Raw genomic sequence first — 25,968 nt, 5'->3', positions numbered from 1 at the left:
GGGTGCTGGAGATTTTCCCAGGTGACTTCGGGCCAGAGGCGGGGGACACCCTGAATCGGTGGGCAGCCGATCGCAGGGCACCAGAAGGATAACCATTCACTTTCAAACTCATACCTAGGGGCAATTTTAGTGTCCAATCAGCCTACCATTCTTGTCTTTGGAATTTTGGGAGGAAACCGGAGTACCTGGAGAAAACCCACTCAGGCCTGGGGAGAACATGCAAACTCCACATAGGTGCACTGACCTGGATTTGAACCCAGGACCCCTACTGTGAGGCTGACGTGCTAACCACTCAATCCACCGGGCTGCCTAGTGTTTGTTTGTTTTAAAAAATGACCATGTATAGTAAGGCTTTTTTTCTTTAAAAAAAGCCCATGTATAGTAAGGCTTTTTTTTTTCATTAAAAAAAGACCGTGTATAGTAAGGCTTTTTTTCATTAAAAAAGACCATATATATATAGTAAGGCTTTTTTCTTTAAAAAAAGACCATGTATAGTAAGGCTTTTTTTTCATTAAAAAAGACCATATATATAGTAAGGCTTTTTTTCTTAAAAGACCATGAATAGTAAGGCTTTTTTCTCTTAAAAAAGACCATGTATAGTAAGGCTTTTATTATAAAAAAAGACAATATATAGTAAGGCTTTTTTTCTTAAATAAAAGACCATTTATAGTAAGGCTTCTCGTGGAGCACGGTAAGCAAGCCACCATCTTTTCCACATTCAATATGGCGGGACAATATGGGCGTGGTTACGACGATTAGTGACACAGTTGAATAAATTAGGGGACATGCGCAGTAGCTCGTCTTTTCCAACTGGCCTTTCCATGCTGACTAGCACGCCAACGAGGTAAGTCGTTCAGCAATTTACTGGCCTAAGTGCATTTTTATCACGCTACCGGGAGATTTGTTTAGGAATCGATTGAGCCAAAAACGCCAACAAATATGTTAGTTTAATGCCAGGTTGATCACACCGTCGATAATTGAAGTTTGGGCTTCTTTTTCCTACCGGCTGTGTGCTCCATGTGACTAGTTATCTTAGCATTAGCTTCAAGGACGACGCCTCCCATTTGACTTACAAAGTATATTGTCAGTTTTCTCCGTTAGTGAGTCGTGTAGAAAGACTTTTGATTCAATCAAACATCAACGGACAGTGTGTAGGGTAGAGGCTCACTCAAAAATGACATTCAGAGGCACGATTTATTAGTTCCTGGCGTGTTGTATGTAATGATAGTTTTCACTGCCAGTGCTAAACACCTGTTTCCCCAAAAAGAATCATTTATACAAAAAACTAACTTTCTCCTAATTCTTAACGTCAGTCTGCATATTTAATCATGTCTGGAAAAGGGGAAATAGCATGGTGCACTGTAACTTATTTTCATTCATTCTTTATCTTGATTGTTTATTAATTTTCTTTTGCTTTTTCTTTTCTTTCCTGTAATAAGTGTTTGGCACTCCAAAATAGCTTGGTTAAATCCATTTTTCTTTGTTTAGTGTCAAGATGCAGCTCTTCCTGTGTGCCCAGAATAGTCAAACATGGAGGTTACAGGAGAGGAGACTGGGCCAGATCAAGGTAAAAACTAGTTCCAAAAAAAGAAACCACCTAAGCCTATCTATTGAATCTCCAGTCTCTATATATGATAACTTTTGATTTTTTTCTTTAGCAAGTTTTCCCTCATTTGGATCAACCTGCAGCTCTTCCTGAATGCCCCGAACACTCAAACCCTTGAGGTTACAGGAGAGGAGACTGGGCCAGATAAAAGGTAAAACTAGTTCCAAACAACCCACCTAAACCTATCTGTTGAATCTCCAGTCTCTGTACATAACTTTTGCTTTTTTGTTGTTGTTGCACGCAGCAGGCCCATGTGATCTTCCCAGGTTGCCCACATGAAGATGATGCTTCTTAACTCTACACTTTGGAGAATGCTGGCAGTCTTCTGAAAGGTTAATTTATTTGTTCATTGTAGAACATCCAAGTATGTGAGGTTTCACTTACTAAAGTTGCAATTAACTTTCCTCCCTCATATAGGTAAAGTCCAGTTTTCTGGCTCATGGTGGCTAAGTCAGAGGACAGAGCCTTAAGGTAAGAAGGATCTTATTTTTTAAAACATTTAAATCCATTTTTAAAGTAGGTTTGAGAGGCAATTGATTTTTTTTAAACACTTGGGGGAAAAAAAAAGACCAAAGACCCTTAATGGTCTTTTTTTTTCTTTTAATTAATGGTAAATAAACCAAGTCATTTTCCCTAAATATTCTGTCAAAATTATTCTAAGTGTTAATTCTATTTTTTTGATGTTTTATTTTGTCTGCAGGTGGAGAACAAAGTGGCTACATCAATGTGATATTAACTCCTAAGTGTGCAAATGTATATTTTGTAATAAAAACTTTGAATTGTCAATTTACTTGCATTCTTTTGCTAGGTAAATGAAGTATACATATATGCATTTCAAGAACTTTTATTTTTCCACAAATTGAGGCAGGTCAGAGCAGTCTTCCATCGGTTATATGACGAAAAATCATCTTCACCTTGGGTGGAATCCTGGAAGAAAAAAATAAGATTAAGTGAAAAATATTTGACAAAAAAACTACAAAGTAGATATTTTCTATCAAAAAGATACTTACCAGAAAGGCTTTTCCCATCACATGACTTGAGTACCATCTCTCTTTTCATCCCACTGCAAAAGGCAAGCAATATTAAACCTACAGGAGGAATAAAAATAGAAATATTACACATACCCTTCTGATGACTTTGAAGCTCAGTGGGTTAGTTTGCTTTTTTGACTGGCTGTGACTCAAAAATAAGAGTCTATAACAGGAATCTCCAACTCCAGCCCTCCTTATCCAGTTTATTTTCCATGTCTTCCAACACACCAAAATCAAATGATTGTGATCAAGCTCATGGACAGCTTGCTGATGAGTTGATCATTTAATTCAGATGTGGTGGGAGATATGGAAAACATACTGGACAGGGGCTCTCAAGGACCAGAGTTGGAGACCCCTGCCTGCTCTATAATGACAACTACCAGTGAGGGGATGTTGATGTCAAAGGCTACCATTCATCATGTCTGTGAAGAGAAGCAAGATACAAAATTAGTAGGTTTAGTACACGACATGAAAATAATAAATAAAATAAATAACCTGAAACAAGGGTTTTACCTCATCCACAACTTCTGCCTTGACTACTTTGGTCTTGTCGATTTTCACAGCTTTCACCTCTCCCACCATCTCCATGGCTTTAAACCTCTACAAAACACCACAGCATGATTATGAATTTGCTTCTTTAACCATTTTGATGCACAAATGACCCACATTCATTTCCCATGTTATTGCATCCTGGATGAGTTTTTCCAGTCAATCATTTAAAATCCATTCATTTCTTTAAAATAAATATTCCAAAATGTCACAATTGCTTCCGTTTTTCCTCACAGGAAAATGGTTATTAAAAACGACCCCTGCGCTATCGTTGAATGAATGTCTTTAGGTTTTAACCATAAGTAAAACTAAATGAAAAAGGTCCAAGCCCTGAGGTCTTCCCTTAAGAAAGTGAAGGGAAAACAAGCTCAGGGCAAAGGTATATTCTAGAAGTGTACTTTTTTTCTTAACACCTCCACTGATGGTACTTGTGGGTGTGGGTTATTCACACAGGTTGTTGCTATTAAAAATTAACACCAGACCAGTTAGTGTGTTTTCATTCAAAATTTGAATGCATCATCATGAAAAAAACTAATTGAGGAAATCCCTGAATACTGAACGCTGACAATTATTACACGGATAGAGAAAATGGAAACTAGTATTTAAAAAATGACTCACTTTGCACTGACAAACAGCTCGTCATGGCGTCGACACGCTGCTCCTTTTTGGTCGTTTTGGCCACATTCTAGATGTTTCCCAGCAGTCTGTGGTCGTTGAGGAACTGAAACATACAATGGAATGATTTCTTTTTAAACATAAAGAGCTGTAGGTAACGCAACGTAGCCAATTTGTTTGCAAACATTTTCCGGTCTCCATCCACGTGGGGTTCCAGCACGCGATCGAAGCATGCTCCCGTCAAAAAGCACTCTTAAAATGAGACAAGAGGCTTCAAAGTCCACAAATGACAACGTACCGAAAGCACTGCATTGTCCTGTGAGAGCTTTATCTGGTCTTTCTTCGATAAATGGTCACTTCTGTGGTGCTCTGCAATCCACTCGCGTACTTACTCCTCATCCGCCATTTTGAAGACTGGGTGCGGCTATATGAACTCTGACCCCTGTCAGACTTCCGTCACTTTTTTTTCTTCTAGCCTTAATTATGTGATATATGTGATCCCTTAGTCGGAGCCACACCCACGACGTGACGTCACAGGGAAGATTCAACATGGCCGACTGCGAGCAATTGGTTTACTGAAAAGCTAGCTCATAACATTGGCAAACCTCACCAATTCTTCGACCCTGGGCGCGATTTTTCAATACTCGTGGTAGGTAACGTTCCATTTTGTATCTTGTTGACGCAGCTAGTGGAAGTAGTTGTGAGTAAAAGCGAGAACAGCGTGGTATTAACGTCGTTAGCAATATTAGCAATGCTAGCGAGCGAGCGCCGCTTTTTGTGTTTATCTGCAAATATCCGCTACGCGGAATGGTTCTAACGGACCGTTTTGACAAAATACGTCGCTTTTGCTTTGAAGATCACGGAAGTCTGGCAGACTGTCTACCTTAAGGTGTCCGAGCAGGCCACAGAAAGCGGGGCAGCCCGACATCGAACCGGAGGAGGAACCTCCTAAACATTGAGTGAACATGGAACAAAGGCGCAGACACGGAAAGTCTCACCCCACCGACGATGGGGGCCACGGCAGCGGCAGTAGTAGCAGCGGCAGCGGCGGGGAATCGGACGGCGGCGGGCCCGAGTCGCCTTCCGGAAGCCACCAGGGCCCGTCGTCGTCGTCGTCGGGCAATGCGTTTGCCAACGACGGCAGCTTCATGGAGATGTTCAAGAAGAAGATGGAAGCCGAGATGGTGAAAAAGCCAGAGGGGACAGATGCGGAGGAAGGACATAAGAAGCCCCCTCCAGTCACCAGCTTTGTAAGGGGTTTAGCAGATAGCACAAACAAACAAACTGCCAGCACTGACCTGTTGCTTTTCGCTAGCAGACTGAAATTTAGTGTAAATTTCTTCCTCTTAACTTTTCAGTAGCACATTCCGCACGTATTAATAAACGGGTTAAGCACGGGGGGACGTGGCCCACGCACACATGAGGCTGGTGATTTGGGCAGCAGCCAAAATGTAGTGGGGTCTCCTTCATTGCCAAAGGCAAAAGGCCTCCTATAATGCTGTCAGTCTTCTATGCCCTAACCCAGGTGGGGAAGCGCAGAGGCGGTGTGTTCCTTAAGACCGGCATGGTTGCCAAGAAGCAAAAACAGGACACGGAGGTAAGGACAGAAAACGTCGGCGCCCAAGTGCAATTTTGCCCGGACGTGCTCTTAATCTCTGTCCTCGCAGACGACGCCTGGCAAGAGTGACGCTTGGTCAAAGTACATGGCTGAGGTGAAAAAGTATAAAGCCCACCAGTGTGGAGACGACGATAAAACCAGGCCGCTGGTCAAGTAGACGTGGATGAACAGAAGAGACCTCGTTCGCCCCTCTTCTGACCTATTTTTTTCCTCCTGGATGTTTTCACCCTTTTTTAGTTTTGTTTTTTTCTTAATTTGATTTCACTTTGTTCATACGTCGCTCGGAAATCTTTCATACTTTTTGCTTACATTGAGCATTCGGTCGTTTTCTGTATGTTAAGGCTTGATAAAATCTACACTGCCTGTGTTCATTGCAGTGATTTTTTTTATTTTATGTTAAATTTACTAGTTTTAGATGTGTTAAACTCGGTTGCATTGCAAGTGAATAAGGGAATGCCGTTATGCAGCTTGGCGTCATTTAGCTGAGAAAATTGGTCGCCTGTGTATTTTTGAGAAACCATTAACACCTGAGGACCTTTGAGCCATTTAAAAGGGCAATTAATAGAACTATAAAATTGCCAAACAATAAGAAATGGAGAATAAAAACAGACCAAAGCCAAATTATAGTTTTTAACATTTTTCATTATTAAAACGTATCAGTACTGTACAGAATGGAACTTGCTAAAGAATTCAAGTATGATAGAAACAAGTGTTTATCTTGTGAGGGGTAGCTCCAATTCAGCCCTGTTTATTTTTCCTCTCTTGCACGTCATTCCTGATCGTCACGTGTTTGTTTTGTTTTTTTGTTTTGAGCACCATGTAGACACTGACCATGCATCAGAGAGAAAAAACATCCAAAAGGCACTCTGTCGCTCCTACATCAGCTCACACGCATTTATTGTCCGTGTCCACAGTGACTGACGTAAATCTGCCTTGTAAACGTTGCCGCCTTGTATTTGTCATTTTTGTTTGGCTGAAACCGATTTAAAAAGTATAAAAAGTTTTCATTCTCCTTTGGAAATTAATGTGGGCCAAGTTCAAATTGTTTTTTTTTGGGTGGGGGTCCTCACCTGGCTCCTGCTGCTATCATAGCGTCTTCCTCTTTGACTCTCCACCCTGGCTTGGGCCAACATCTGCGTAGAAAGAAAAGAAAGCACGGCTTGGTTACGAGTCCTAGTTGGGGCTTTTTAGTTCTTAAAATTCCTACGTAAAATTAGGGGAGGGGGAAACAGGCGACCACAGCACAGAAAGAAATGACAAAATGGTTAACGAGGGGAGGGAGGCTCACATTTTACCTGAGAAAGCAAGCTGCAAGTGAGAAGGCAGAGCGACCTGAGACCCCGACTGGAGGCTCTTATACAGATCTGAGGAGACAGGACAGGGGGCCCACAAAGGACGTCGGGGTGAAAAGGTAAAGAAGAATGAGTGAGGAAAAGGCAGCTGGGGGAATGAGACCGACGCAAGAAGAGACGGACACATTTGAGGGGGTTCAGGCAAACCAAGGGGGAGAATGTCATAGACAAACAGCTTGTGGACTCCACAATCACACTTAGAGTGGGCACACATACCATCAAGGCACGAGTTTATAGTGGGCATCAATGCACAACATCGTAATGATAGTAAAATCATTCTTAAATCTTTTTTTCAATTAAAAATATATTTAGTGTTTTGCATTTAAATAGTATTTCTGAAAAGTTAATTTAAACAAATAATAAAATAGTTTTTTTTAAATTACCAATAATAACTTGTTTTTGAGAAGCCTGGCGGCTGAGTGAGTGGGAGACGTGGGTTCGAATCCAGGCCAGTGCAACTGTTAGCATACAAAATTGCTCTCCAGACCAAACATAAACAACTGCTACGCAAAATGAAAAATTTCTCTTGGTCTACTTCTTAAAATGTAGCTTTTGGACACAATTGCAGAAACTTTTTCTATCACTTACTCTGAGTCAAGGTCGAGAAGGACGAGTTGTTGGTGGGTGCAGAGCTACTGGGGGCCGTACTGGTTCCCAAAGGAGGCAGGTTGAGAAGCGGGGGGAACTGGAAGGGAAGCGACACTGGGACCAGGCCCCCCAGCATTCCAAATCCCAGAGGAAGAGACGAGCCAGAGGCAAGGAGGCTGCTACCCGCTGATGACACCTGAACAAAAGGAAAAACATTTCTCTTGAATAAACGTATGAGGGAAAATATTCAGGTGTCACCATTACTGTGTTTTGCCTAATACACAACACACACGTTTAGTGAAAAATTGAGCAGTGAACCTGTGGCATTTGAGAAGAGGCCGATGACAACGGGACGGACGTCGCCGGTTTGGCTCCCTGAGACGTCACACTGCCCGGCCTCTGGCGCTGCTGACCCGGGTTGGCGGAGGCTGTCGTCGAAGGGGGTCCGCTTCCTGAATGCTTGCTGACGGACGAGGTGTTTAGAAGGCTACTGTTGGCTGGATTGCTGCTGCTGATGATGACTGGACTCTTCAGGTTGCTCGGGGAAGCGGAAGCACCTTGACTGACCTTGGCACCTGAAAACGTTGGGCGGGGCCCCGTGGGGCTTTTGGAGGAGAACTGCTGGAAGGGGAGGATCACCTGAGATCTGGGGATTTGCGCGGGGCCCAGCGGACTTGAGGTGGTGACGACTGAGTTGAGGTTGCGGGACGGGGTGACCACGGTGGATGAGCTGAGGGTGCGAGACGGGGGGTTGGCGCTGGCCACGCTGTGGGTGCCGGGGGGTGTGACGGTGGCCGAGCTGATGGCGCGAGGGGGGTTGGCGGCGGTCGAGCTGTAGGTGCGAGAGGGGATGATGGTGCCTGAACTGAGGGTACGAGATGGGGTGGCGATAGCTGAACTGAGGGTGCGAGGTAGGGTGATGGTGGCCGAGCTGAGGCTGCGAGACGGGGTGATGGTGGCCGAGCTTAGGCTGCGAGCCGAGGTGACGGCGCCCGAGCTGAGGGTGCGAGGTGGGGTGGCGGTGGCCGAGCTGAGGGTGCGAGGCGGGGTGGCCGAGCCAAGGGTACGAGGCGGGGTGGCGGTGGCCGAACTGAGGGTGCGTGGCGAGGTGACGGTGGCCGGGCTGAGAATGCGAGAGGGAGTGGCGATGGCCGAGCTGAGGGTGCGAGGCGAGGTGACGGTGGACGAGCTGAAGGTGCGAGAGGGAGTGGCGGTGGCCAAGCTGAGGGTGCGAGAGGGAGTGGCGGTGGCCGAGCTCAGCGTGCGAGGCGAGGTGACGGTGGCAGAGCTGAGGGTGCGAGAAGGAGTGGCGGTGGCCGAGCTGAGGGTGCGGGGCGAGGTGACTGTGGCAGAGCTGAGGGCGCGAGGGGGGGTGGCGAGGGCCGAAGTGAGGGTTCGAGGTGTCAGTTTGACAATTGGCGTGATGCCGCTGTGACTTGATTTAGTGATGGTGGCGTGCATGGGGGTGATGAAACCTGACTGTTGTGTGGTTGAAACTCCCAGGTGGGACTGAGCCGAGGGTGTAGATTTCCCCTGCGGGCTGTGGGGTAAGTGCGTCGCCAGGAAGGTTTTGGGGTTCACGTGCACGGAAGACGTCTGGACAGTGGCTCGAGATGGGGGCGACGTAATGATGACAGGGTCGCTACTGTTGATGCCTTTATTATTGCTGCATTTAATGATGCTTGACGGGGAAGCAGAGACCCCCACCTTTGACCCCGGAGGCGCCAGGGGTGACGTGGTGGGCGGAGGGCGGGGTTTAGCCGATGAAGGAGTTGCAGGAGAGTTGACTTTAGGCACAGCGACCCCCACGGCTCTCTGAGTGTTCAACACCGAGTGTCTGTGCACCTGTCCTGGCCCTTTAACAACCCCCATCGCATCCACCCTGACTGACGATACGGGCGAGAAGGTGACTGAGGACGGGCGAGAGAAGGGGGCGGAGGGAGAGGAGGATGTAAATGTGTAACGGGGGTTGCTGGAAACGGGGGTGCTGGCCAAGTTCTTTTTCTGCTGCTGGATAAGAGGAGAGACGTGGGGAGTGGAAGGGGGGTTAGCCACACTCTTGGGTACATCTGGGGAGGGAGGGTTTTCCCCTTGTGCCAGACCCTTGGCGGCGTTGCCAAGGATCATGAGCGCCTGGGAGATGGAGTCCAAGGAGGGAACCGCCAGGTCGTCATCTAGGGAATCCAGGCATATGGGCTCAGATGGGGACTGAGACGGTCGCTTAGCAACCTGCCCAACAGGGGACGGCGCGACACCTGCTGAGGGTGTAGTCCGCTGAACCCACGCCGCCTCCTGACAAACAAATATTCACGTTAACAGCATTGTTTAGTCAGTAACCAAACACGAAATACTACTTTTGTAAACAGGCAGACTGAATTTCAGCAGTTCCAACAACAAATTGATGATACATTTTAACGTCACAAAAGGCCTGGGCGATATTTACTATGTCACGATATGAAAATGTTACACTTTACTAAGGAACTTGGTGAGTGCCATTGATGATTAAAGATGTCCAATCATCCTCTTGGTGAAATGAAATTATTTTGTCACGGTAAAATCAAATACCTAGTGCCAAAACATAGTACCACTACTTTTTAAATCAAATACTATAGATTGCCTGATCTTATTTTATACATTCATTATTCTGAAAAATAAAAATAAGCAGTGTTTTTTTCCTAAGTGATTTATGAACATTAGTCACCTTGGGCTTGGCTTTGGGTGTGGTGATAATCTTTTTCTTTGCTCTGGAAAAAAAAAAGCCATTAGGATGAAGGTAAATTCATCGGTGAATTGTCTCTAATTGTCATTTTACTCACGTGTAGCCAGTAAGGTGACCATGAGCCATAATGCTCTCTTTGAATAGCATCCTAGTAAATACAAAGAAATACATGGACTGTCCAAGAGTAACTGTAACTTATTAGGAGTGGGAGAAAGAAAAAAAAAACACACACCTGCCCTGCATCCAACCTTTCGGCCAAAGAGGTTTGACCTCCGTCTCCATGAAGGCTTTGAGGTAATCTTCGGGAGTTGTGTTTTTGCCCTCGAGCTCGTAGCAGCTCAGCTTCACCCGCACCAAATTGCATAGCAACGACCTGACCGACAATAACAAGAGGAGAAAAAATGCTCAGCGAAGGGAAAAACAGCACTTCTCAATAAAATATGTTCCCCAATAAAAAAAATGACTGGGGCAGATTCTCCTAAAAGCCACGTGATTGGATATTTTGTGCCGTCAATAGCAGGCAATGTGTACTTATCATTTTGAAAAAAAAAAAAAAAATCAGTGGTATTCAATTTTGATCCTGTAAAATAAAGTAGTGTTTTTTGGTGATTTTATTTAGGAATGTTACATATTTTTAGAAGTGTTACTTCAAATACTGTTTAAGCAAAGAAAAGAAAATGAGTGAACGGTCTTATCTTAAAAAAAAAACATCCAAGAATACCCAATTCTTGTGCCAGGTGAGCTGGACCAAGTTAACTTGGAAGCCAATTTGATCTTACAACAGAGAAAATGCTCCATACCTGAGTTTGTCGTCCCAGACAAACTTCTTCCGAGGCCCCATGACCCTCTTCCCTGGCTTCTCCTCCTCATCGTCTTCAGAACCGTTTTTTTCTCCCTCCTCCGAATGCTGTCTGTGAGGAGTGAGACGCAAAGAAACGCAATGTCAGTGCTTGTATGGAAAGACAAATTGCCTTAAAAAAATAAGCATAAGAAACTCCCATACTTTGCCATCTTAGCAATGCAGTCCATGTTGTAGCGAGCAATTTGCTCCGGCATCACGGCGCATACTGCCAGCTTCAACTTGAGGAGCGGCGTACGGAGTCGGTCGTCCTGCTCCGAAGAGTGGGGTGCAATGGTCATAAATGTGAAATGATGTAGACGGCGAGCCAGTGAACACCTACCTGGATATTCAGGCTCAGCTTCTTGAGGCGCTTGAGCAGACCTTCTTTATTACACGGAACGAAAGCCTCCAAGTGAGAGTATATGATTGAACGAACATCTGCTGGCTGCTGCTGAACCTGCAAATCGATACTAACACACACACACAAGCACACAAATGTTATGCTAACTTGTACACTTTAAAAAAAAAAAAATCTAGTCTATTAATATATGCATAAAGGTTGGTACTCGGTCGTTTGGTCGCCCGGAAGGTTATTGATAATTACCATTTTAATGGTTGCTCAAATTCCCTAAATACAAACTGCAAATTATTATTTGGTCATACTTAACGCCCTATTAATTATTAGGCTAAAGAAAAGCTCCAAATTTCCTGTACTTTTATTGTGTTTTGTTGGAGAACTTGTTAAGACCCTGACTGACGTCGCTTCTTAAAGGGACAACGCATGTACATACAAACTCTTATACACTGACACGTCGGCTCAGTGAAACTGCTCATGGCCATTGTTGGCTTTTATTGATGTGTAGACCATGTTGTTTTACCTTGTTTTGTCGCCGGTCTTTTGGTCACCCGTTGTTTGGGTCCGGGCGACCAAAAGACTGCGACCAAAATCCGGCGACCAAAAGACCGGCGACCAAACGACCACACATGATAAAGGTTAATTCTGTGAGAAGAGTGTAAACTTAAATGCAACTCACTCTTGTAGGATGTTATTCATGTCCATTGTGAAGAACTTTTTGCGGCCCTCTTGGTCAAACTGACGAGATGCCTGTGACATAACACAAGTATGAGAGACACATTCCCAGTTGTGTCTGATGCGTCTTAAAAAAAAAACGGTTCAACATATCAAGTGAGACTGTGAATCTCGTACCGCTCGGAGGTCTTCGATGCGCTTTAAAAGAGGGCCCGGAAGACCAGCGGGAAGCGACGGTGGGTTCACGGCGTGAGCTTGCGACCCCCGGCCGGCGCCCGCCTTATGACCCGTGCCGAAGGAGCCGTTCTCCCCGTGAGAAGGACTGGGGGACTGCGGAGAATCCAGCATCGCAAAGTCCAGATCGCCCATCATGTCTTGTAAGACGTCGTTGTGGGCCGATCCGAGGAGCGACATCACAGCCGGGTCTGACGTCAAGTCCGCCGCGTGACAATCGGCGTTGGCGGCGGCAGCCTTGGGTTGGCTGTTGACGACGGCGCTGTTGGCGCCGGGCACTTTGGTTTGGGGTCGTGGCATATTAGCAGGAGCCACATTGCGTTTTCGCATCTCTTCCTTCTCCCTGGTGAAGCGGCGCAACATGTTAGCCAGGTGGAGGGAATCTTTCATAAGCTTCTTCCTCTTCTTCTTTTCTGGACGATTTAATGATGACACTCTGTCAGAAACACAAAAATCCAAATAATTCTAGCGTATTATCCGGATTATAATTTGCACCAGCCAACGAATACACAATGAAGAGAGAATCGCACCTGGGCTTTGGTACTTTATTTTTCTTGGGTTTCTTCTCCTCCAAAACGGCACCATCTTGCTTCTTCCTGCGCTTTTTAATCACCCGCTCTTCTCCGTCTTTCAACTTAAAGGATGTTTGATTGCAAGATCAGAAAAATGCAAGACAGCGATGATGCATTTACAGTTTGAAAGAACATACCTTTATGTGATTATTCTCTGTGTCGTCTCCTTCAGAGTCCGATGCGGCTCGAAACTGCAGAGTGCCCGTGTTGATATAGAAGCCTCCGTGTTTGGTGGTCAGAGAGGCTGGAACCAGCTCATCGTACTGTACAAAGAGGGAATATTGTTCATCATTAATATGAGAAAAAAAATATTTAATTCAGGGTACTGTTTCCTTCAAGTCAAGTAAAAAAAATCAACCAAATCTGCTGCCTGTGATCAGTTTGTCTGTGTAAAAAGTGTGCTAAATTGCAATGTATCTTTTGTTTTTTCAAACCATTTTTGTAAGACACATTTAAGCATAAAACATAAATGACTTATAATCACACAAGTCAAATTCCTGTCAACTGAATATCTTTGTTTTTTTACTTTAAAAAAACACAGTGGACTTCTCTACCACATGCTTTGCAAATATTTTAGGGGGGAAAAGTGTAACTAAAATTAGTATTTTAATTCCTAAGTTATTCCTTCTAGTTGAAATGAACTGAAAGCCTATATTGGTCAATGGCAGGCAATGAGTCAATATTTCATTCTGTCATTTTTTTCTTTTCATAAACAAAGAAATATGAGTTGAAGTATATTTTTGAATAAAACGGTGTTGGATTTGGACGTGTGCATGTTTTAAGAACTCACGGCTTCCGAATTGTCAATGAAGGGGTCAGTCTCGTCGTACCCGTAACCGATATCAATGAGATCCTGCATCCTGTCTTTTTTCCTCTTCTTGGCGGCGCCACCCTACGAGCAAGGCATTAGATTAGATTAAGAGCACACCACGAAAAAATGACTGCTTACCAACGCCATTCATTGATTTGATCTTAGATTAAATTTTAATGTGAATATGCCCTGGCTCGCTCATGAACATTTTTAAAACGTACATATTTGCTTTCAAACTTCCTGGCCAACTCCTCCACCTCCCGTCTCTCCCTGTCATCATCAGCGAGTGGGTCGTTGGGGTCCAGGGGGGGTGCAAGGCCTTTAGGAACAGTTGAAGCAGCTGCAAGTTGTACCTACAAGGCACAAGTCAAATATATTAGGGCTGTAACCAAGTGATGATGTTAAAAGTGTACATAAAATCCTATTGAATTGATCAAAGCCCCTTGTTGTGAATCGAGAGTGAAGTATTTTTGGGATCCAAAGACTCCATAATATAGATCAATATTTATGAAATGGTTAGTTTACATTTCTAGAAAGCATATTACGTATTTGATTAGAGCAATAAATAAAAAAGTAGATTTTGACAGCTCTACTTGGCATAACAGAAGAAGCATGGCAGCGGTGAGGGTCCTCCCACCCACTCACTGTTTATTTTTGGGGCAAATACACTTAGACGCTCAGTCCCGGTTTGTATTAATACTTTTTGAGATAACATTAGTTTTGGACACAGGTCCAAAATGGAACAAAAAGAGTTGAACAACAGCCGAGACGGAGGTCCCATCGCCCCAATCACGGCAACCAAAAGCGCTTCTCACCTGAGGAGGACGCTTAGGAGTCGGGAGCACCAGTTCGATGTAGTTAAACTCTGCAGAACCACGTTCGCTCGGCTCCGAGAGAGAGAGGTTGAGACGGATGGTGGGCTTGACCTCCTCGGGCTCGGCGGCATCAGCCCCCGGGGTCCCGAATCCTCCGCCTCCGCCACCTTCTGACCCGAGCTCACTGCCCAAAGTTATGGCCTCGTCTTCACGGCGGCGTTTCTTGCTCACCTCCGGACTCGGGAGAGCGGACGCGTTGAAAGACGAGAGGGTGACGAAGGGGACTTTTCTAGGTTCCGCCATCGGTTCCCCGGCCGATCGGACGAGGGAAATAGGGCCAGGCTCCTCCGCGGTTGGGAAGCTAACGCCGGAGATAGTCGCCAGCTAGTTACTAGGCTAGCTAGCTTCCTTTGAATAACTGCTGCTGGCAACACAATCACGAGGATTTCCTCTCGATTCGTAATGAATCCATGGAGTATGATTCCTGGCGCGGGCCCCGATCGCCTACGAGGGACTTTAAGAGTTCTAAACTGCAGTTTTAAGTGATTCCATGAAATTGGTGCTTAGCTACAGAAAGAAGGCTTCTGTAGTGGCCATCTTGATCATTATTATCATTATTCCGCGGGTGGCGTGCTGAGAGCGGAAGTTGGGGTGGAAAGGAAACGACATTTGTCCAATAGAGGAATCGGAAGAGTTCTTGGACACGCCCATCGGAGTGTCGCGCGCGAACGTGCAGGTTGCGATTGTTCTGCACAGGCGCGGATGCTGGATCGGACTCGAACACAAAGGCACACTAGAGAGATCTCCAAACCGGTCCCCGGGGGCCGCTGTGGTGCAGGTTTTTGTTCCGACCGATCGAACACTAACAGTTCAAATAATGAGTTTTCGCCAGGAAAAAAAGCAGCACAACTGCACTTCTAGGATACCCGATCGGTGGAAAGGTTTCATCTTACAGATTGGAAAGAAAACCCACACCCAGTGCAGGCGGTCCTTTCTGGAATAGATTGACCACTAGCACTGTACCTTGCATCCAAGTGAGAGCATCTTTTTCCAAATGTGCATCACTGTTTCCATGGTGATACAAATATTTGGCAGTGATCAACCAAGTCATTTGACGGGGACTCAACCAAAATGGCAGCCCGAGTAAGGGTTAATTGACCTTGGTGTTATTTATATTTAACTTTAAAAACCTAGTTTTTGTGTTAAAACAACCTCTGTGGCAGAACGACACATTTGAGCATTTAACAAGTCATCAATTCTTAACTGAGCCAAATTACAAGCATATATGCTTCCCATTCATTAGTAACATTTTCCTACACCTCGTGATTAAGGAAGAGTGACAAAACAGAAAAATGGTGTATAACACTTTAATTCCTTGCAGGGTAATTTCTTTTTCCTCTTTTAGGACCAATCAGCAGTAGCACCACCCCAGTCTGAGGCCTGGGCAGTGGGAGCGGTGGACCAGTCCTCAGTAGCGGGCTGATTGCTCCAATCCTCTGCAAGCACATTTTTAATAAAAAAATTAAACTAAAAACATTTTAACCATTTACAATGCAATTCCAATCAACACTACTCACCCGTGAAGCCTTCAGCCGGCTTAGCGGGAGCTGGAGCACCAGCACCAGCTGAACAAAAGAAAAGAAAAATACTCAACACCCAAATAGATATTTTGACTACGGTTTCCCTGAAGCAATTTTCTACCTGCTGCATACTGCTGAATGGGCACAGATGGCACAGCAACACCCTCTGACCAGTCAGCAACCTCGGGCTGGGCAAACTCAGCAGTAGGGGCAGTCCATTCACCCTGGAATTCCTCCTTTCCAACTGCCTTTTCGGCAGCGGCCTGCTCCTCCTTTTCAATCTGCATTTGAAAAAAAAAACTCATGAGTACAAAAATTTGGTGCTGAAAAAAATATATGCATATTTTCAAATTGCCACCAATGGAAAACAAGAGTAATATTGACCTCTTCAGGATCTCTGTAGAAGTACAGATCAGGCATAACTTCCCAGGGGTGCTCTCTAGAAATGGTACCTCTCATCCGGAGAACCTCCCGGGCCAACATCCACCACATGAGGCCGACAGAGTGGTGACCCTGAAACAGACAGGTTATTAGAAAACACAATTTATGGAGAAATTAGGTGGGGTGCTTTGCTTTGGAGGTCAGTAAATTACCACTCAACTCAGTGTTGTGAGTATGTGGGGATGTTTGTTCTGTACAACAAAGTTCTCTAAAAGAAATGGCGTATTACCAAAGCATGCCTCCTCACCTTGTTGTTACAGGGGATGGAAATGTCCACATATCTCAGTGGGGAGTCAGTGTTGCACAGAGCAATGGATGGGATGTTCACATAGGATGCCTCAGTCAGCGGCTGGTGATCAGCGCGAGGATCCGTCACAATCAGGAGGCGGGGCTCTCTGAAAGCAGCCTGGATCTGATTGGTGAATGTACCCGGGGTGAACCGGCCGTGGAAGGTGGTGGACCCCGTGGCGGAGGCAAACTTCAACACAGCGCGCTGTAAATGGGGGAAAAATATGTTAATTAACATATCTTTATTTCACTTAATTACAAATGTGGCTCAGGTCACTAGTCAAGCCCATCGATGGGACATTTGTCCTCAATGGGTTTAAATGATAACCTGTTCCATGATTACTATTGCACACTTCCGACACCTGAACATTGAATTGACAACAATGCCAGGCTTTAATAGTGTGCACTTTTTTTCTGGCACACCACTGAAATTCACCTGTCCGGTGTTCCTGGAGGAGATGACACAAATGTCAGCTGGGTTTTCGATGGCAACAATGGCCCTTGCAGCCAGCAGCAGCTTCTCCCAGGTTTTTCTTAGGTTAATAATGTACACACCTTGTACAAAAAGAGATGGGTTTAATGTGCATTCCAAGCCAGATGGAGAAGTTCTACACAGATATGCATCTTCACTCACCATCACTTTTTCTCTTGTAGACATACTGCTCCATTTGGAAGTCCAAATTGGTACCACCCAAATGGGTTCCTGCAGCCAGGAACTTGAGCACATCTTCCTCCTTCATTTGGAGGGCATCTAGACTTCCGGACATCGTGACCGCTTTCCCCGAGTAACGAGTTTAGTGGGAAAGCTGTGAAAATACAGGACGCATTAAGGCATTGAATTTTGACAGCACTAGGCGTCCAAGGCAATTTGACCTGTCCCTTTAGTCAAAACGGATTGGACGTCATGTGTAGTCAATGGCAGCTATATGGCCAGTGTATCCATTTGGTGGTTCACTCCCTAATCCTTTATATATTTATCATGTATTTAAATAGTTTTAGAACACCATTCTATGCAACTATTTACACAAACCTAATCTAATTGAACCCCACGTAATATCCCTTAACCCTGTCAAAAGTACACTAAAGTAGAGTGCAGCAGAAGCGTGTAGAGAGCGCGTGTCACAAGCTAGTTAGCTTCAAGTGTTAGCCTAAATACTCACGGCAATTAAAGACGACGCAAAAGCAACAGATCTAAATTGATACATCACTATGGGCGTTTGAACGATCGGTGGGGCTTTATTTTAGTTCCTTGACTACATTTGATGGTTTATTAGTCTAAAAATACAGTTTATGCACTCACCACGAAACAACGCCGTATGGAAGGACAAGAACACGATGGCAAAAGAGGCCGCCTAAAGGAAGTGACGTAATATTTATACTTTGTTTCTGAGCTTGTGATTGGTCGAAGGATAACATCCGGGCTTTCTGTACTTCTGCTACTTTGTCAAAAGGGAGCAGTATTAATACCACTATAGTAGAACACGGTGAGGACAGGGGGGCAATCGGAATGTCATCCCATATTAAGAGAATACAGATGGAAAGACCATATTAAGACAATGCTGAGACGCTGACTTCTAAGCCAAAGTCTGAATTGTGTGGCAAGCGTGTTTATTTGTCAAAGATAAAGAGTTCCAGCCAACGCGACCGTAGAATGTTCAGTGTCCCTTCGATGAGCCCTGAAATATAATTGTGGTGGACATATTTAGAGGTGCTTCCTAACAAGAATACAATTAATCATAGGCAGGAAAACAGAAAAAAATGTATCATTCTTTTAATTCACATTTGAACTAGTGCAAACAAAGATCATGTTTGTCTATTTTTTAAATTTTTATTTAATCAGGTGTACTACTACTCCTTATTGAAGCTTTGGTGTGTATATTTTACTTATTCCCATTTGAGCAGTAGGCTGAAGTTAAAACTGAATATCACAGGGATCTTCAGTCCATAATTCAACATGCCTTATGACATAACTACCATATCTGGACAGTGCAGTTCTAGGTCTCGGTGTTCCGTAGACTCCTTCTGTTAAATTATTGACAGAGTTTAAGAGCAGGATAAGAAGTACACAACATTGTTGACATGAAAGATATTTTTTTATTGCATTATAAAATATAAATACCTGCTCAGCTTTTTACAACATATACAAGCACATATCATTTAAAGACATTTACTGTGTGAAAGGGCTAGGAACTGTTAACTGTTAATGGTAAAAGCAGCCAATAGTTAAAAGCTGTACGTCAAAGCCTTTTGAAGAAAACTGACATAGTCACTGCATATTTAATAAAATATGACAAATATATACTACTACTACTATACACTGGAAGTTTAGTACTATATATGTTTGACTGACTTATGCCATAACTTCTTAAGAACACATTTTAAAGGGTTGACCTATCACCCCATTGCAATTCCATCATTGATGGCAAATTGTCTTCAGCTTAATAACAAGAATATACTTACTTCTCATCATCATCATCATTACTTTGTGACACTTGACCTTGCGTCTTGATTTCACCTCGGTTTTCCCTTTCACGATTTCAGTCCGATATACGCCATCATCTGCTCGTAGACGGTCCATGCCATGGCGGCCACCAAAGTCCTCCGAAGAGAGCGTGGCACAGCCCCACGTAAGAAACCCTTAAGTCCATGTTCCTTGAAGATTCAATAAGGGAAAGTGTTATATATATAGTCGTGTTTTTGACGACTGCTGTAAGTTTATCACAACTCTGGATTGGACATCTATCCCCATCAATGGCATTCAATCAGTTAAGGAGACAATAAGAACAAAATACAGAGAAACCTTAAAGTTTAAAGTAGATGTATTGTCAGGTAGAACTAAAGTAAGGCTCCTGGTATAATCTTTTTACATTGTGTTTATTGCTGCTGTCAAAAATTGTACAGACTTGAATTTTTGACTCATATAACAACGTTTTCAACGAGTGACATACTTACCAAATAGATGTATCTGACCGCATCGATTGTCCTCAACGGAGGGTTCACTTGGACGAGTGTTTTGACGACATCGGCTGGCTGGGTGACGAGTGACGCCGACACCCCTGCCACCATCCCGCAGCCGAAGTTAGCCAGTGGAGCGAAGGCAGACATGTGGATCTCTTAAATTGAACATATGCATTAAAGTAAGCAAAATTTGTGTGTCTTGCATGTCAGAAAACAAAACTGGAAAATTTCTGAAGTGAGATCAGACGCTGGACACTTAAAAAAAACATACCGTAATCGGTGCCTGTTTTGCTATTTTAACCGTTTAACACTGCTAACAAAGAAATAAATGTAAAAAGACGCTCTGATCAAAAGTAGAATAGATAATTTGTATTAAATTAAGGTCAACAATGTCTAAATGATTCATTGACTATGAAATAGTTGCTCGATTCTTTTAATTATTGATTAGTTGTCAATTAATATTGCCTGAATACCCCTGGTACCGCCCCTGGCAAATTTGTGCTCGCCATAGAATGGCAGTCAATGAGTTAACCAGGAAGTGACCCTCAAACATTTTCTAGTTTAATTCAAAATAACTCCAAAATATTCTTTCCCGTCTGAAACCAAATGTCCCGTATCGCTGAACGTACCGGTTGGCAAGTTGCTCTTCATCTGGCTGTAAAACATTACATATATGCCAGAAAATGGAACGTCTCGGAGCAGAGTGGCCATCATGCCAGAGTACAACGCCGCGGGGCCTTCAGTCTGACACACACTGCGCAGAGCCCCGGTGACGCTCTCATAGCGGAACCTGCCACACTGAACCAAAAGCACAAACACTGAAAATAAATCCCGGAAAAGTGATTGTTTCTGTGCTTTCTCACTTCATATCGAGTCTTGATGACCGTCACAGGCAGCATGAGGACCCCAGCAACGGTCCTGGCGCCGCCTCCAAGCATCACCGCCCCCAAAGCCCCAGGATGCTTTTCTTGGAAGAAATGCTGCTTTAAAGAATGGTAAGTGCTGAAGTAGAGCCCCACACCGGGGATGGTCCTCATGAACGACTGTGTGATCATAAAAATAATCAAGTTGAGTGATTCGTTTTTAAAGAATTCACATACGTACTGGTCTGTGTTGTTAGCAGGGATGGAAAAAGCAAGCAAAAAGTCTACTCAAGTAAAAGTACTGTTAGATTGATGAAGTTTTACCCAAGTACTGGTATAAAAATCTACTCAAAGTAAAAGTAGCTCATTTTAAATGTAATCAAAGGATGGCACTGCTCTCATTGTGTTGTAAATGATGTTTGTGATAGTATTTGTTTCACCAATCGGCCATTGTGTGTCAGTGCCATTCGATAAATTTAACATAATAGTTGTAGTTATATATATATCCACCCTGAGGACTTCCTGTGTGTGGCTCCAGTTTTTTTACCTAGGTCTACAATGTCTTGTGTGTCTTGTGTCTGTCTTGCTACTGCAACCAATAAATTTCCCGAATACGTGATGAAATAAATTTCTAACCTAACCTATAGTGAAGCATGTAATTCGAAATAGCTTTAAATTACACAACTTTCAACTGATTCTCAAATAGCTGTTTTTTCGTAACTGTCAGAGATGCAGCAAAATAAGTGCAAAACTAACCATAATTATATATTTTGTTCAACGTAGAGCCTGAATAATTAATCCTACTTAGTAAACAGCTAAGAGAAGAAAAGTAATCCGTTACTTTCCACCCGGGATGTGTGTATTGCCATTCTAACCGGTGAAACTCCTTTCCACAATCCCGTCAGCTTCTCTGTCCGCACCACATTCAGGAGCACTCTCATCATCCCTACGTGGACAGAACTGAAAAATAAATAAACATGTTGTTGATAAAGGTGTTCTCTTCTCTTGTAACCCTTTATAGGGCCATGGACTGTATTGGGTGATTTAAAAATGAGTTGCTGAGCAAGTGTTGTCCCTCACCCAGGCTGAACGCTACTTTGCAACGTCTGCAGGCGTGTCTTGATCAGGTCGAGTGGTTGGAAAAGCAGCGTTGAGCACGTTCCACTCAAAGCGCCGCACATGAAGGCTTTGAGGGCAGGGTGGGCCTTGAAGAAATAGACAATGTCACATAGCGTCAATGACCGTCACGTGAAAGGAGGTTGCACAAAGTATGGAGAAAATAATGTTGAGCTTTTTCAGTGGCATTCACAATTAGACGTCCAAACATGTGGCTCTTTTCATCCGACTGCTGTGACTTTCATTGAGTATGTCACAAGTATAGACGTGCACTCCATTTGAACTGGGAGGGTTGGCATTGAATCATTATGGTAAAGCACCATTGACAGTGATAATTGAAATAAGTGGGGGAAAAAGTTTACTGTGTTTTGTCAGTTTCTTTTTTGGAAATCAAAATATGAAATATAAAAAGTATAAATAAAACATTTAAAGTAAAATACTAGTTGCTGTGTTCTATTTTTGTTTTTTTATTTAATGATCTAATGTTTATGGTTCATTTGGTTTCATTTTAAAAAACGTTTAAAAACAAAAACAAATTTAAATGAAATAAATTGAATATTTACAGTTAACTTTACTAACATTGGTACAAAGTTAATTTGCCCCTCCCAGTCAACATGGTTTGGATGTCCACAGTCGCCAATTACAGCAAGAGTTAAATAAAGAACAATAATTTAAATTCAAACATACCAGTGAAATTTCCATTGTTGATCTCAACTTGAATGGGTTTCTCACTCGATAAATGCTCTTCTTCCTAGCAAAAAGAAACACTGATATGTTACAGAAGTACACACAAAATTACAAACAAATCACCAGATTGTTACCAGGTGACTTGACATGCAGCTATTCATTAACAAACCAAATGACATTCATTAGGATTTGGCGTGGGCATAAAAAAAATACATTTTATATATGCGGAGAATTGCAACGCACAACATGCCCCCAATAAAGATTGTTTTTGTTTGTTGAAGGAATGTCAAGTAGAACTGTATTATTATTTGTAAATGCGCAATGTCAGTACCATTGAATCTTACTCGACAACAGAGGTCAAAGTAACAATTGTGATGTAATAATGAATATCCTGTATTTACAGTTTGAGAGATTACAAAAAAATGCAAAATGCAATATTTAATTTATTCCTATGGAGAAATGCATTTCTCCTTCAAATAGCCCACCTAACTCACTTTTCCAGACATTACGTATACAAACGCATTTAAAAACAACCAAAATAGAAAGTTAGAAACTATCAATCAACAAATATTCATGAAAAATATTTACAATTAAGTAGATAGGTAAAAGTACATACAGAGGACCACATAATCATAATTTCATAATCAATATCCAGAAGGCTTTTATACATATTAAACAAATGTTGTTTCTTCATAAAAATGCTATAACATTACATACCGTGTCCAGCTGTCTTTTATGTGTTAGGGTTTAATTAGTCTTTTAAAAGTAAATTGTTTCCCTGATAGTAATAACGGAACTCAAATGTGAATTCCCACTGTAAAAAGTGAAAGTGTTCTGTGTTACTTAGTAGCCAGAGCTTTTTGGGGGCGCGACTTGATGTCATGAGTAAACCGCGCCCACCGACACAGGCAGTAAAATGGGATTCATAGCTCTTTGGAGGGAGCCAGATTTTAGGATCCACTTACTGAAAGAGCCGTTCAAATGAAATGGCTCCTTTGGCTCCTTTTGATTTGTTATACAGTTCTTCCTTTGTAGATGTTACCCTTTGTATTAAGTATGTACGTGTGTGTGTAAAACTATTTTGAGGTTTTGTTATTCATACAGCACCCAATACAAAATAAAAAACAAAGTATGCTATGAAAGTTCCATGCAAAAGCTCCTACAGCTCCTCAATTTTCTTGACCGTAAAAGGAATTAACATGAGTAAAGATCATTTAATGATTAAATTAGATCAGACAACAGTTGCCGATATCAAGATTTAGGAAGAGACTTTTGAATGGGATGTCGCAAGACTGCAAAGGCAGTATGAGTACTCTTGGGGTATTTTCTTCATATTATTTTTTAAATCCTCAACAAAATTTCAAAAGATATAGATTTTTTTTATGTATACAAATAGTAATCAGTTTACAAATACTAACACTATTTTTGTACGTGTCTTACATTTGGAGCCCCACAAAAATCATAGGCTATCACTGCCCACTGTTCTGTAATCTGTAACTATAGTTTATTGATCTGTGGGTAGGGATTAATAAATTGTAGTTACAGTTCAGTAAATCATTCTAAACTAATCTAAACCCACAGAGTAGTTAATTGTGGCTACAGATGACCTATGATTCTTTTGTTCGACCCTGATTCAGAGGGGGCTCTGTAATTTTGCAATCGTTGTTAGATATTATAACGTCCATGATTGTACTTTTATTAATTTGTAGTATGAAAAGGACAATTTAGATGTTTTGTGTAGTTTGTCTCCTGATGAATATCTGTAACTCATCAAATAAGATGAGAAAATACAAAATGGTCATGTTAAAGAGTCATGTTAAAGAGTCATTCAAAAGATTCGGTTCGTTCACGGATGTATCGATTCTAAACCAGACTCCTCTGGAAATGTCAGCTTTCGAAGTGACTCTCCAGCAGCTCAATGACTTGCTGACGGACGATAGCGGCTTATACAGCTGGCCCACTAAACACGCCCACGAGGTTTATCCACGCATCTACGTTGGCGATGCGTGAGTTATTGCGTCCTATAATGTGTTGTTTTGCAAAGTAGATCACGCATTGTCAACAATCTGGTTTGGAGTTTTGACCAAGTAAGGAACAGGCCTGGGTGTTCTCGGTTTACGACAGATTGCTTTGTGCCTACGACGCTTGCTTTATTTTTATCTTTCCTTGTATTTTGTTCTTGAGTCACATTGGTTCATAAACACAATTGCTTTTAACTTAGGGGAATTTATTGGTCACTTTCTGTTGATGTGTTGTCTATTTAACATGAATGAAAGCAGAAATAAATCCTGGTAAGGGCTCACACTAACGCTCCAAAAATCGTTGTATTTCAATAAGGCCCCCCTAAAGCATTACTGTTAACTCCTTTAATAGCAGGTTTGTGGCCACAAACCTGATGCACCTGAAGAATTTGGGAATCACCCACATCCTCAATGCAGCTGAAGGAAACTCCTTCATGCACGTTAACACCAACCCAGAGTTCTATGCAGGCACGGGGATCACCTATCATGGCGTGGCGGCAAGTGACACGGATCATTTCGACATAAGCGTTTACTTCGAAGAGACAGCCGACTTTATCGAGAAAGCTCTGACACACAAAAATGGAAAAGGTGAGACATGGTACGGACTTGCAGATTTTTTTTCCAAAAATTTTCTTAGGGTTTTTAGAGCTTTCTGCACCTGCAGTCCTTGAAATCATTAAAATTGGGATTGTTTTATTTTCCACTTCGGGACAGTAGACTAGAATACATTATAGTATTAACATTTCCTATATACAGGTGTGGCCTAAATGACCCAAAAATGTGATACTCACATGTGTAAACATGTAGTTGATGCTTTTTTAGATTATTATTCCTATTTAGTATATGTGTATATGTACATACATAAAGCGACCCCTCGTTTATCACGGTAATGGAGGCCAGAATTCCCCAAAAAGCTAAGAAACCGAAAAGTAGGATGCAAAAAATAATAATAAAAATAATTTGGGGATTTAATAAAATAAAATAATTATTCTCTGTATTGTTTTTTTTTGAAATCTTTTTTAAAAAAAAGTTAGTTTTAAATGAAAAAAATACTGTAAATATTCTCTGATTTTTCCAGCTGCAGAAATATTAATATGTACATTCAGAACCCTCTTAAAATGATGTTAAATTGTCCAAGAACCATCAGTTTTACACTGGCAGTTTAGAACAAGAATGTAAAGGATGACCTGATGTGTTCATGTTGTTTGTCAATAGGCAAAGTATACGTTCATTGCAGAGAGGGCTACAGCCGCTCTCCCACTTTAGTCATCGCTTACCTGATGCTTCGCAAAGACATGGATGTCCACGGCGCGTTGGCTACAGTGAGAGAAAGAAGAGAGATTGGGCCTAATGATGGCTTTCTTTACCAGCTCTGCCGACTAAACCACAGGCTGGCCGTTGAGAGAATGTACTGCAACAAATGAAGCAGAAAAAAAGCTCTCTCAGTTCCCATGAGTTAATTTCAATGTGCATATTTGACTTGCTCACAAAACATAACTACTATCGAAGCGAGAAAAGAAAAGTTTGAATTTTGTACCCCACTTTGCACATGCCGTTTTCATTAACATTTAATTTAGATGCTTCTCATAAATATGAATGAATGCTTTTGTTCATTAATGCCGACGAGCCTTGG

General features: G+C 42.6%; 6 protein-coding genes and 2 long non-coding RNA genes across 9 annotated transcripts in view; 3 read left to right on the top strand and 5 right to left on the bottom strand.

Moving 5' to 3' along the window:
• The first annotated feature begins 738 nt into the window (after window positions 1-738).
• On the top strand, window positions 739-2,392 carry LOC144088364 (uncharacterized). The gene is made up of 6 exons (XR_013304855.1): window positions 739-844; window positions 1,489-1,567; window positions 1,659-1,757; window positions 1,851-1,938; window positions 2,024-2,077; window positions 2,307-2,392. It is a non-coding gene; the product is annotated as an uncharacterized LOC144088364 (long non-coding RNA).
• Window positions 2,393-2,434: 42 nt separating this feature from the next.
• LOC144088365 (uncharacterized) lies at window positions 2,435-5,008 on the bottom strand. Its single transcript, XR_013304856.1, has 6 exons — window positions 4,100-5,008; window positions 3,805-3,907; window positions 3,151-3,237; window positions 2,731-3,059; window positions 2,617-2,669; window positions 2,435-2,533 (listed from the first exon to the last, which is right to left on the bottom strand). It is a non-coding gene; the product is annotated as an uncharacterized LOC144088365 (long non-coding RNA).
• Window positions 4,284-5,790, top strand: trir (telomerase RNA component interacting RNase). Its single transcript, XM_077618716.1, has 4 exons — window positions 4,284-4,450; window positions 4,658-5,051; window positions 5,327-5,398; window positions 5,469-5,790. The coding sequence occupies exons 2-4, from the start codon at window positions 4,767-4,769 to the stop codon at window positions 5,574-5,576; spliced, it is 465 nt and encodes a 154-aa protein (XP_077474842.1). The 5' UTR covers window positions 4,284-4,450; window positions 4,658-4,766; the 3' UTR covers window positions 5,577-5,790.
• A 9-nt stretch (window positions 5,791-5,799) lies between these two features.
• On the bottom strand, window positions 5,800-15,023 carry LOC144088362 (ubinuclein-1-like). Its single transcript, XM_077618717.1, has 18 exons — window positions 14,382-15,023; window positions 13,788-13,919; window positions 13,546-13,647; window positions 12,893-13,018; window positions 12,714-12,817; window positions 12,127-12,619; window positions 11,954-12,024; window positions 11,260-11,389; window positions 11,082-11,188; window positions 10,879-10,989; window positions 10,311-10,451; window positions 10,176-10,226; window positions 10,061-10,103; window positions 8,652-9,651; window positions 7,678-8,156; window positions 7,360-7,555; window positions 6,715-6,783; window positions 5,800-6,552 (listed from the first exon to the last, which is right to left on the bottom strand). Exons 1-18 carry the CDS (start codon window positions 14,682-14,684, stop codon window positions 6,506-6,508), a joined length of 3,705 nt encoding a protein of 1,234 aa, XP_077474843.1. The 5' UTR covers window positions 14,685-15,023; the 3' UTR covers window positions 5,800-6,505.
• Window positions 15,024-15,734: 711 nt separating this feature from the next.
• On the bottom strand, window positions 15,735-18,061 carry rpsa (ribosomal protein SA). The gene is made up of 8 exons (XM_077619732.1): window positions 17,991-18,061; window positions 17,325-17,496; window positions 17,127-17,245; window positions 16,650-16,895; window positions 16,346-16,474; window positions 16,083-16,242; window positions 15,959-16,006; window positions 15,735-15,877 (listed from the first exon to the last, which is right to left on the bottom strand). Exons 2-8 carry the CDS (start codon window positions 17,455-17,457, stop codon window positions 15,783-15,785), a joined length of 930 nt encoding a protein of 309 aa, XP_077475858.1. The 5' UTR covers window positions 17,458-17,496; window positions 17,991-18,061; the 3' UTR covers window positions 15,735-15,782.
• A 700-nt stretch (window positions 18,062-18,761) lies between these two features.
• On the bottom strand, window positions 18,762-25,745 carry LOC144089069 (mitochondrial glycine transporter B-like). 2 transcript variants are annotated; one of them, XM_077619916.1, is made up of 8 exons: window positions 25,613-25,745; window positions 22,315-22,378; window positions 21,592-21,716; window positions 21,387-21,471; window positions 20,512-20,691; window positions 20,278-20,446; window positions 19,643-19,803; window positions 18,762-19,342 (listed from the first exon to the last, which is right to left on the bottom strand). In XM_077619916.1, exons 1-8 carry the CDS (start codon window positions 25,630-25,632, stop codon window positions 19,220-19,222), a joined length of 927 nt encoding a protein of 308 aa, XP_077476042.1. In that variant the 5' UTR covers window positions 25,633-25,745; the 3' UTR covers window positions 18,762-19,219. The 2 variants fall into 2 exon arrangements, with proteins under 2 accessions (XP_077476042.1, XP_077476044.1); XM_077619918.1 differs by lacking the exon at window positions 25,613-25,745 and adding an exon at window positions 23,032-23,480.
• LOC144089070 (dual specificity protein phosphatase 3-like) lies at window positions 24,199-25,961 on the top strand. Its single transcript, XM_077619919.1, has 3 exons — window positions 24,199-24,320; window positions 24,691-24,923; window positions 25,551-25,961. Exons 1-3 carry the CDS (start codon window positions 24,199-24,201, stop codon window positions 25,757-25,759), a joined length of 564 nt encoding a protein of 187 aa, XP_077476045.1. The 3' UTR covers window positions 25,760-25,961.
• Window positions 25,681-25,968, bottom strand: part of LOC144089068 (thyroid hormone receptor alpha) — a 68,207-nt gene continuing 67,919 nt past the window's right edge. The window contains exon 24 of the transcript XR_013304998.1: window positions 25,681-25,746. The gene's annotated coding sequence lies outside the window, so the exon portion shown is untranslated. The remainder of the gene's footprint in view (window positions 25,747-25,968) is intronic.

This window comes from Stigmatopora argus, chromosome 14 (assembly GCF_051989625.1).
Source record: "Stigmatopora argus isolate UIUO_Sarg chromosome 14, RoL_Sarg_1.0, whole genome shotgun sequence".
NCBI lineage: Eukaryota > Metazoa > Chordata > Actinopteri > Syngnathiformes > Syngnathidae > Stigmatopora > Stigmatopora argus.
This window is presented reverse-complemented; position numbering and strand designations above follow the sequence as displayed.

Coding starts and splice junctions, on each gene's coding strand:
- trir (XM_077618716.1), top strand. CDS start 4,767: ATGGAACAAAGGCGCAGACACGGAAAGTCTCACCCCACCGACGATGGG. Junction 5,052..5,326: donor CCCCTCCAGTCACCAGCTTT/GTAAGGGGTTTA, acceptor GCCCTAACCCAG/GTGGGGAAGCGCAGAGGCGG. Junction 5,399..5,468: donor AGCAAAAACAGGACACGGAG/GTAAGGACAGAA, acceptor CTGTCCTCGCAG/ACGACGCCTGGCAAGAGTGA.
- LOC144088362 (XM_077618717.1), bottom strand. CDS start 14,684: ATGGCGGAACCTAGAAAAGTCCCCTTCGTCACCCTCTCGTCTTTCAAC. Junction 12,818..12,892: donor CAGAGAATAATCACATAAAG/GTATGTTCTTTC, acceptor ACATCCTTTAAG/TTGAAAGACGGAGAAGAGCG. Junction 11,189..11,259: donor AGCTGAGCCTGAATATCCAG/GTAGGTGTTCAC, acceptor TCTTCGGAGCAG/GACGACCGACTCCGTACGCC.
- rpsa (XM_077619732.1), bottom strand. CDS start 17,457: ATGTCCGGAAGTCTAGATGCCCTCCAAATGAAGGAGGAAGATGTGCTC. Junction 16,243..16,345: donor TCTACAGAGATCCTGAAGAG/GTCAATATTACT, acceptor TTTCAAATGCAG/ATTGAAAAGGAGGAGCAGGC. Junction 15,878..15,958: donor GCCGGCTGAAGGCTTCACGG/GTGAGTAGTGTT, acceptor ATGTGCTTGCAG/AGGATTGGAGCAATCAGCCC.
- LOC144089070 (XM_077619919.1), top strand. CDS start 24,199: ATGTCAGCTTTCGAAGTGACTCTCCAGCAGCTCAATGACTTGCTGACG. Junction 24,321..24,690: donor CGCATCTACGTTGGCGATGC/GTGAGTTATTGC, acceptor CTTTAATAGCAG/GTTTGTGGCCACAAACCTGA. Junction 24,924..25,550: donor GACACACAAAAATGGAAAAG/GTGAGACATGGT, acceptor GTTTGTCAATAG/GCAAAGTATACGTTCATTGC.
- LOC144089069 (XM_077619916.1), bottom strand. CDS start 25,632: ATGTCTTTGCGAAGCATCAG. Junction 22,379..25,612: donor ATGTCTTTGCGAAGCATCAG/GTAAGCGATGAC, acceptor TCTTTTTGCTAG/GAAGAAGAGCATTTATCGAG. Junction 21,472..21,591: donor CAAAGTAGCGTTCAGCCTGG/GTGAGGGACAAC, acceptor TTTATTTTTCAG/TTCTGTCCACGTAGGGATGA.